This window comes from Sardina pilchardus, chromosome 3, assembly GCF_963854185.1.
Source record: "Sardina pilchardus chromosome 3, fSarPil1.1, whole genome shotgun sequence".
NCBI lineage: Eukaryota > Metazoa > Chordata > Actinopteri > Clupeiformes > Clupeidae > Sardina > Sardina pilchardus.
The window spans coordinates 10,131,233-10,141,232 of record NC_084996.1 but is presented as its reverse complement, the minus strand read 5'-3'; the positions used below and the strand labels follow the sequence as shown (position 1 = coordinate 10,141,232).

The following is a 10,000-nucleotide window of genomic DNA, read 5'->3' as shown; positions in this document are numbered from 1 at the left end:
ACGTGATGATGGCATTACGTTAATGGAATAAGGACTTTTGCATGCGTAAATTGTTGAAGTCAATGAATACCGTAAAATTATAGAATAGCGGGGTCCACAAAGAAGGGCACAAATCTAGTTACCACAGGGATTATAGCTTTTTGTGGCAAAAAGTCACTATCGTGAGGTTAATACAAGATGCGTCTTATCCAGGCAAAAAGACTGTAAACCCCAGAGAAAATACTCCTCTCAAAGAACAAGCAGACTATTACACCTCAAAATGATTAACCTTTAACACTACACGAGTGTTAAACCGACTAACAATGCCCATTACACGTTTCAACTAATGTCAAATGTAGCCCAGATGTCTTCATATATCGGCCTCGGACCAAAGTAATTATTACGACACCGCAGCTTGGACACGGAGAATTGAGCAGAAATGAGAACAGGAAGAGAGAGAGAGAGAGAGAGAGAGAGAGAGAGAGAGAGATGAAAGAGGTGGTGGGAAGAGAGAGACAAAATTAGGACAATGCAGCCAAAAAAAGCGAGCGAGCGGCAGCCAGCTGAGAGAGGAAGAGTAAGGGAGAAGCGAAGGAAGAGAGAGAGGGAAAGAGAAGGGGCAGGGAAGAAGAGTATGAGGGAGGAGAGAAAGAGAGAGAGAGGGAGGCGCAGGGGGCAGCTGTGGGGTCCGGCGGCCGTGCGGGGTGGGCAGAGACGGGTGACGCTAACGAGACGAGCGACGCGGAGAGGGTGCGGGAGAGGGCCGGGCGGGCCAGCCTGGGCGAGGCCGGGCCACTGACCCCAGCACAGCTGAGCGGCGGCGGCGGCAACACAGACGGTGAGCTGCCACGGCAGTCTTGCTGTGTTTACAACCACTATATCTTCCTCTCGTTCTGCCTCTCTCTCTCTCTCTCTCTGTCTCACACTTCCTTCTTCTCTTCCCTCTTTCCTCTCTTGCCACTACGCTCTCCTTCTCTGTCTTTATCTCTCTCCCACACACATACACATAGACCCACACACTCTTCCTCTCTCTCTCTCTTTCTCTCTCTTGCTCATTCTCTCTCTCTCACTTGCTCGCTCTCACACACACACACACACACACACACCAGTCTGATAATGGTCTGCATTTCTTTGACACTGCTGCACCTGCTCCCTAGAGTTAAGCCTCACTAACAACACACAGCAGCGTAGCCTCAAAATAGACAGCCACCCCTACCCTCTCCCTCATCCCCACAAACACACACACACATACACACACACACACACACACACACACAGCTGAACGTAAGCGCTGCTTCCTGGACTACGGCGGCGCTTCAGATGTCCTCACACGGCCACAGGGCAGCGTTTCATCCCTCGCTCTCAGACGCGGGGGGAAAGGAGGAGTAAAGAGTCTCGGCGGCGGCGGCGATCTCTTTTTCTTTTCGCCGCGTGCTTTCAAGCGACATGTCTGTGTGGACTGATGTGAAGAGTGGACACGCTGTGTGTGATGCCTGGGCTCTAGGAGCATCCCCCCCCCCCCCCGCCAGGAACATGCCATCTCATTTGGAGTGTGAGTAAGAGATGAAGAGAGCTGCGCCCAACACTGTGTGTAGTTCACACACGATGGGACCAATAGGAGATGTTCTGAGTGGGTATAATGTCCAGAATCAAACGCAGCTCGACAAAGATCAGAGTGACAACATGTGACCACATCCATGCAAGACGAGTCTTACTCGTGACTTCAAGTTCCCGAGAACCGAAATGGGAGTTTCAAACGCAAGTAAGCTTCATTAAAACTGGCTGGACTTCATTAAAACGGACTGGACTATGGGAGACCAGATGAAACAGTCTTTAGAATCCAGTTGTTCCTAACCAATATAGCGGTCATTGGTTTGTCTGCACGTCAGGGCTACAGAAACAAAAAGAAGAATGGACTTCCAGTTCCAAACACAGATTTACTGAATGCCTTCCACACAGGAGGATATTTATTACTAAGCATGGTGGCTTAGAACATGGATTTTTACTCAATATTGGATCCTGGCTTTTAAGAAAAGAGATTCAAGCATTCCACTAGTGAAGTAGGAAGTTGTGGATGCTCAGGAGAGGTGCTTACTGTATGTGTGTTTGTATAATAATGCCCTGGAGGAACATAGCAATAACTGTGGCACCTTTGGCACATTTGATAAAGTCAGGCGGCAGGCTGCAGGCTGCATATGCCAGATTTCACAATAACTGGACAAAACAGTCTTGGAGCATTTAGTGAGAAATAGACTATGAGAAAAGTGACTGACAAGCCACGGATCTAATCTGGCATGACCTGCATAATCAGAGAATAATCGGCTGTTTAGCGCAGCAGAGGGCCGAGAGCAAAATAGCAAAACTAATGGCGATCGGCTAACGTCCACTGTTCCACACGAGCACTGCCATGCAATAAGGGATTAGAGGGAGTTAGAGACGACCCTGCATAGAGAGTATATGAGTGTACACAGCAGCAGACTATCTCTCTCTCTCTCTATCTCTCTCTCCCTCTCTCTCTATCTCTCTGTCTGTCTTATCTCCTTCCTCTAAGCACATGCACAAACACCCATGCGTACACACACACACACACACACACACACACACACACACAGGCTGTGTCTGCGTGTCGTCTGGCTAGCGCTTCTGACGAGTCTCTCTCTCTCTCTCGTCTGCTCCAATGGTTTAATAATTGATTGGGTTACATAATTGATGGGCCACAAGTGCCAAGCGCTCCCAGCTGAATGGATGGGAGCGATGGGGAGATTGCGCCTGAAAGAGGAAACGGACGCTAATTAATATCATTGCTTAATTGCTCATCATGAGAGGGACAGAGAGGGCATACCAGCAATGCAGCCCACACCCTAATGCTATGAGATAGAGAGAGAGAGCGAGAGCGAGAGAGAGAGAGAGAGAGAGAGAGAGAGAGAGAGAGAGAGAGAGAGAGAGAGAGAGTCGACTATAATGTCACATAAAGTTAAGGCGTATTTGCACACAGATGTTTGAAACTTGAAAGTGTCAGCAAATGTAATAGTGAGGTCAACACCTGGGGGCACCCAGCGACGGTGGTGATGATGATGATGACGACGATGATGATGATGATGATGATACTCCAGAGATGCACCCGCGGGGTGACCTCAGACGTGACTCGCAAGCTCACAGAGTAGGTTATTGTTTGCAAACATCGCCCTGCACTCTTTCCTCCTCCTCCTCCTCTTCCTCCTTCTCCTCCTCCTCCTCCCACACCCCAACCCAAAGTCTGGAGCTGTGCCTCCCTGCAGGACGTGTCTGTCTGACACATTTGCAAACCCACACACACACACACACACACACACACAAACACACATACATACAGATGCACACACACACACACACACACACACACACACACACACACACACACACACACGCACACACACACACACACACACACAGGCACTTACCTTGAGTGCCATCTCCCCTACGAAGATGGCGGTGAAGATGTAATTAGATATGGTGAGGAACACCCGCTCCTGAGAGAAAGAGAGAGAGAGAGAGAGAGAGAGAGAGAACAAGAGACGACAAAAGAGATAGAGCAGAGAGATGGAGGACAAGGGAGTGAGAACTGGGCGGAGGACTGCATCATCTCTGGGTGGGGAGACGGAGCATGGTGAGATTACATGGACTTCAACAGCACGGGGCTGTTCCTGTGACCACAGATGGACACACAAACAACTGATGGACTTGAGTCTCCACCAAACAGTGATGGTGTGTCATCACATAACACTCTCCAGTGACCGCTGTTTAAAGTGTCAGCAGTAATACGACAATGTTTGATTAACTTAATTAAACATTAAAACAGCATCCTGATGTTGACAGAGCTCAAGTGGTCACTAATATAACGTTGGATATGATATACCTAATAATACTGAAATGAGGAAAGACAGCCAAACATATTGATGACCTGGGACATGGATGAGCTGGAAAAAAACACATAATTGGAGTATAAGAAAGTACAATGATAATGTACTACCAAACTGCACAAATTGCAAATTCATTTCGTATAGCATTTTCATATTTGTTTTTAATATATTTTGCTTTCATTTTAGTCGAGGCGAAAATAGGCTTTAAAACTAGTTTCTGTTTTTGCTATTTCATGGTTGCCTGTCCTTTTGAATTTAGCTGTGAATGACACAGGGTGGGCTGGGCTCCCTTCTTTTCCTGTATGTGAATAATCTGGGCACTCTGGTTGGCTGTCACCAGTCTGCGCCTATTCAATGAGCCTTCTGATTGGCTCCTTGGTAGCTGATCACCTGCTCTATCTCCATTCTGATTGTGGGTCGGTTCAACATTTTGTGCATTCTGCGTCTGGCGCTGATGTAAGTGGTCTGGATTTAATGCTGTGTGACTCACTGCTTTTTCTTGTTTGTTTAGCTTGCTATTCCTTTTCTCTTTCGCTTTGCCTTTTGGGGTATATTTGCTTTAATGATTATTTCAATTTATACATAGCTTTATTACCTCACTTTTTTTTGGTCTTATTTTGGTTAAAAACCAACAAACAAACAAACAAACAAGAAAAAAAAACAGAGTTTTATTTGTTGTTTGCTTGAAGCCATCTGATAGGCTGCTACGTAGAGAGATAAATCTGCAGACCTCCTGCTGATCACTACTGTATATTCTCATCAGTAGTTTGTGTTACACTGTCCCTGGCTGTTAGTGTCCAGTGGATGTAGTATGCGCGTCTGGCCTGGCCTGAGTTGACCCTTTGGGCTACTCCTCCGCCGGCTGGACTCACCAGACTGCCCTGCAGAATCTTGGGTCTCTCCAGGGCCACAGTGATGCAGTTTGAGAAGATGAAGGCCAGAACCACATAGTCAAACAGCTTGTGCGCTATGATGGACTGACACATCTGCCTGAACCTGTGGAGAGGAAGAGGAGAAGAGAGAGGGAAGAGGGAAGAAAGAGAGAGAAGGAAGGGAGGGAGAGAAAGCATCTTGAGCATTTGAATTATTACCTTTGAACACACATAGTCCATGGCAAATATCAACATTCTTCTTATACCCTTATTTTTTTTTCTTCACTCAATCAGCTAAGTCATGCCAGAGCCCTCGTAAAGCCTCTGACAGCCATCCTGGTAAATGGACACCACACACTGCTACCTTCATACTCTATTGGTACTGTTTGTGTACTCTGCGTGTTGACAAACTACATTGGTCCATCACAGGAGAGCTGAACTGATACAGATCAATGCCTTAATCACCCCCCCCCCCCACCCCATTCCCCAAACAACCTCTCCCTGCCATTGATCATGGGAAAGGTGGATAGCACCACCCCCCCTCTCACTCCTCACTCCCCTCCCAGTAAAATACCTCGACCGGAGTATGTGCAGATGGTCTATCAGCTTGTTTGCTTTTCTGCTGACAAGCTCATTGGCTCTGAGGTGCTACACTGAACAGCTGGGGTTATAGGTAAATAGTGCAGCTAATCCTATGGACTGGGCTGTTTCACTGAGCACGTCACTATCCTCTAATTCCTGTTTCCTGTGTGTTGGGAGAGAGACCCTGAGACCTCTGACCAGGTGCTCCTGATCTGCTCACACTGTTATTGCTTCTCCAAGTGGATGATTTCATCTTTTTTCCCCCCTTACTCAGACCACATCAAATTAGGAATCTAGAGATGAATTTGTACTCCTGTCCTCCTAGCGCAGCGAGAGACGAGAGAAAACCCTGATTTGCCATCTACAGATTAACCAGAGCCCAGGGGAACTGCCATGTGATCTTTGAGCACATTTTTTTTTTATCAGAGATGCTGGAGGGCAGAGGAGGTCATGATGGGGGGGGGGGAGGACAGGGACTCGCCTGTTCCGGGGGGAGAAGAGGTAGATGGACCAGTCCTCTCGAGCCTCGCACCACTCGGGCCGGTACACCTCGATCATCTTCTGGATCCGGAAACACAAACTCTGTGCGATATATATGGGGGAGAGAGAGAGAGTCAGTCCTCCATTGATCCACCTCGATTCGCACATCCATCAGTTGATCTGCATTAATCTAACCCACTTACAAACGGCAGCGAAAACAAAAAAAAGGTCCTGGTTAAAAAAGGTTTGTTTCAACACATCAAATAGCACGCCGATAACACATCAAAGCCCCCCGTTAAGCTCATATGAAACCTGCACCCGTTCACCTTACAGAAAGAACCCATTATCTCGGCGCTAGACAGAGGGAGCAAAACACCTGCTACCTGCACTGAATCCAAACATGGCCACCACTGTGATTGATTTCCTTTTAAAATAATTTATGAGGCTCTAAATCTGTCCGTGGGTTAAAGCGATGGCTCATACAATAATTTTTACCTTCCTTTTCCAATGGACTTCCAAGTCCCCGCGGAAAATGTGCTAATTCTTTTCTTAATTGCTCGCACAAAGCGAGAGTTGTAAATTAAAATCAGATAGCCCACTACCATCTGCTAGTTTTCGCCGCGAACAGAGATATTAATTAAAGTCCTCCCATTGTTTGGTGGCATGGTTTTTGGGCTTGGGTCTGTTTCAATGAATCTCCCAGGGAAGAGACGCTGAAGAGTCTCCAAATGGCTGGTAGGCAACTACAGTACACCACGCCGCTTTCTGCTAAACGTTACAATGCTCAGAGGAGCGACATGTTTTTACACAATCAATGCTACATGATCAGAATCCACAGAGCAATCAACGTCTACTACCGCAATCTGTGCTCCTGGGCCATAAAACGTGAAATGTGTTTGCCATTAACCACGGCGAGCACCGGTGAGTCGTTAACTTATTTAGCGACACATCCATCTGCTCACTAGCATAATGACCACAAGTACAACCAGAAGTCGATCCTTAGCAGAGTCGTAATGTAAATCTATATCATGCATAAAGTAAATGCATAAATTCCTATATACTCATTCGGATGTAGGTTAATACTCAGTATAGCTGGCTCGGCAAACGTGTTCACTGGGGAACTTTCATCCATTGCTTATCCTGGATGGTGAGCAACAGAACCCATTGTTCAGTCACATCTCTCCTCGATCCTCGATGCTCGATCCTCGAGGAGCGTTCCCACTGATCTATAACTAACACTGGATAGACTATCCCATTGTTCCCGCCCCATCATTCTTTATCTAGATCAGTGAGGACGAGGATCGAGGAAGAAAGGGAGGGTGTATAAAAGCCCAAATGAGAGGCACCCTTAGGTGTGGTGCACATTAACCAATCTGGCCTTTTAGACTCACGTAGTCCAGCTCGTCTTCGAGGTCCTCCCGGTCCTTGCGCGTGTTGACCTGGGGATAGACCTCCGTGAGGAGCCGCTGCTGGGCCGACAGCGGCGTCTTGCCGTTGCAGTCCTGGTGCTCGACGACCACGCCCTCCGAGAAGCTCTTCTTGCGGGGGGGCACGTGAGCCGCGTGCAGCGGGGGCAGGGGCAGCAGCGGCCCGCCGGTCAGCCCCGGGGGCACCTGCAGCAGCTCGGGCAGCTCCAGGGAGTAGGCGCGGCGCTCGCGGCGCGGGCACAGGTGCCGGGAGAGGAGGTGCGGGGGCAGGTGGAGGGGCGGAGGCGACAGCAGCGACTCCTGCTCGGCCAGGTAGGACTGAGGCGGGCCGCGGAGACGCAGGCTGCCCCCGCCTCCCCCGCCTCCGCCGGCGCCCAGACCCACCCCGAGCGCCCGGGCGGGGCGGCCCAGGCTGTTCCAGCTGGAGCGGCGGTGCCACAGCGTCTGTGGCAGGGGCCGGCCCCAGGTGTGGTACAGAGAGCCACGTCCTGGACACTGGGAAAAGGGAACAATTGAAGCAGGTTTAAAAATACCAGCGCAGTATGGAATATGCCATGAATATGGAGTACGACATGGAAAGGTCGGTGTGGTCAAGAGGAATTCTACATGAAAATAGAGGTTTAGTTCATGGATAGTCTAGCCTTCACATCATCTTTGCTACATGTACAGTAATAACCAAACAATACTGCATGTAACATTAACTCAAGCATCAAGCATCCCCAATGGACCAACTATCCCGAACTTGATACTCTTGGCACTTCATTCGGGGGTGGCACTTGGCACTTCATTGATTTTAGGGGGTGGTCATTCACTTTGTGTTAACTCCTTTGTCACACTGCACTGGAACCTACTCTTTGAGAACAGGGAATTGGAAATGTAAACACCCCACCGCCACCGGCACTAGCAGCCTGCACTTACCAGCGGCCTTGGTTCCAGGCCGGCCCGCCCCAGTGAGCTGACGCTGCTCTTGCGGTGGCCCAGGGCGAAGGTGAGGCGCTCGGCCGGGAACAGCCCCACGCCGGCCGGCGACGGCGCCAGGTCCAGGTGCCCGTTCGGCGTGAGCGTGCAGATTTTGGGATCTGAGGGAAGGCAAGAGAATCACGGCACAGTTTTCGTTTATTTCGTTTACTGTAGCTTTTTGTTTTTTTGGCACGCTGTGCCGTGTCAGCCCGGCGCTACTGTAGCCTACAGATGTGAACACAGCTTGAGTCATGAAACGGAGAGAGGGAGAGAACCGAGAGGAACGGAGAGAGAACGAGAGCGTTTCCCGCCCTTTATGGGGTGAAATTAAGAAAATGGCACCGACCACCTGCTCGGATTAAAATTTGATGTCCCTGTTCGCGTCGCTCCCGTCTAAGCCTCTCTCGTCAGGCCTGCGCTACAACTCGTGCGGGCTTGTAAGTTTGTCTTGACTCAGCGGGAGAGACTCTACGCACGCATACATTATTCAGAGCATCACGCTTATATACTTTACACAAAAAAAAAAAGAAAAAAAAAAGCGGAGAACTTCTGAGGCATGAATTTCCACAGCTGGCCAACTCCTTGTACCGTATAATGAGATGAAACTGTTTCAAAATGTCGCTGCTCAAAAGAAAAGTGTGTTTTCCCTTAGAGAGTACGTCTTTGCTTTTGTGGGCTTATTCCGGCAGTGGTATTTGGGTCGGCGGAGACGCACACAACATTTCAGAACCGTAATTTGCAATCAGCCCCCCACTGAGCAAGCCAGCACAGGTGGGAAGGCAGGTGTCGTCTGAAAACACCATCGATTAGCGTCTTATGTTGGCAACATTTTACATTTTAAACCCAATACACATATATAAACAAATGTATTAATTTTACTGCACACATAAAATATATAATGTATACTGTTGTAGTATAAACCCTATACAACTATTCTCAAGATAACTATGCAATAATATATGCTCCATAGAGCCCATTGAGGTTAATAGACAAGATGTCATCATGTTCTGCTTTATGCTACATCATACCACTTCATGAGTACAACAGTAACTATGTATACATGTTTATACAGACTTATATCAATGTGGATTGTTTTGTAACTCTTCATTAATGCCTTGTGACTTCTCATGCAGCTGGGGAGTAGAAGTGTGCATGGTTTGTTTGTTTTCACACACAATCACACACACACACACACACACACACACACACACACACACACACACACACACACACACACACACACACACAAACAGACAGACACTGCATCTGTACATCTGCTAACCTGACAGCTGGAGGGGATCCTTCTGCTTATCGGTCTCGTCGAAATTGCAAGAGGATCGGTCATCATCAGAGTAGGAGCGATTGGCATCTCCCTGAGTCAGGTGCAAAACGAACAGAAAATCAGTGCACGTAAGACAAATGTGCTTTACTGAACAGGGTCAGCCTGCACACACACACACACACACACACACACACGCACACGCACACGCCCACGCCCACGCGCACGCGCATGCGCACACACACACACACACACACACACACACACACACACATACACACACACACACACACACACACACACACACACACACACGCACACACTCCCCAAAAGCCTATTTTGCTGGGAGCCCCAGGAGACCAGAGAACAGCTCTGGGCTGTTATTCTGTCTGAATAATACGCGCCTCACTCGCCGGGTCTGAGACTATATCAGTGGCACATATTCATTCACCCACAGACCTGTTTATGGCACACCTGTGGAAATCACTGCTTTAAGCAGAGGGGGGAAAAAAAACACACACC

General features: G+C 48.6%; 1 protein-coding gene across 1 annotated transcript in view; it reads right to left on the bottom strand.

Annotated features, from left to right (window-relative positions):
- cacna1ia (calcium voltage-gated channel subunit alpha1 Ia) overlaps window positions 1-10,000 on the bottom strand; it is a 130,680-nt gene that overhangs the window by 24,861 nt on the left and 95,819 nt on the right. The window contains exons 14-19 of the mRNA XM_062530902.1: window positions 9,482-9,572; window positions 8,158-8,318; window positions 7,204-7,734; window positions 5,814-5,914; window positions 4,751-4,874; window positions 3,420-3,488 (exon numbers count right to left, since the gene is read on the bottom strand). Coding sequence (XP_062386886.1) covers window positions 3,420-3,488; window positions 4,751-4,874; window positions 5,814-5,914; window positions 7,204-7,734; window positions 8,158-8,318; window positions 9,482-9,572 — 1,077 coding nt within the window. The remainder of the gene's footprint in view (window positions 1-3,419; window positions 3,489-4,750; window positions 4,875-5,813; window positions 5,915-7,203; window positions 7,735-8,157; window positions 8,319-9,481; window positions 9,573-10,000) is intronic.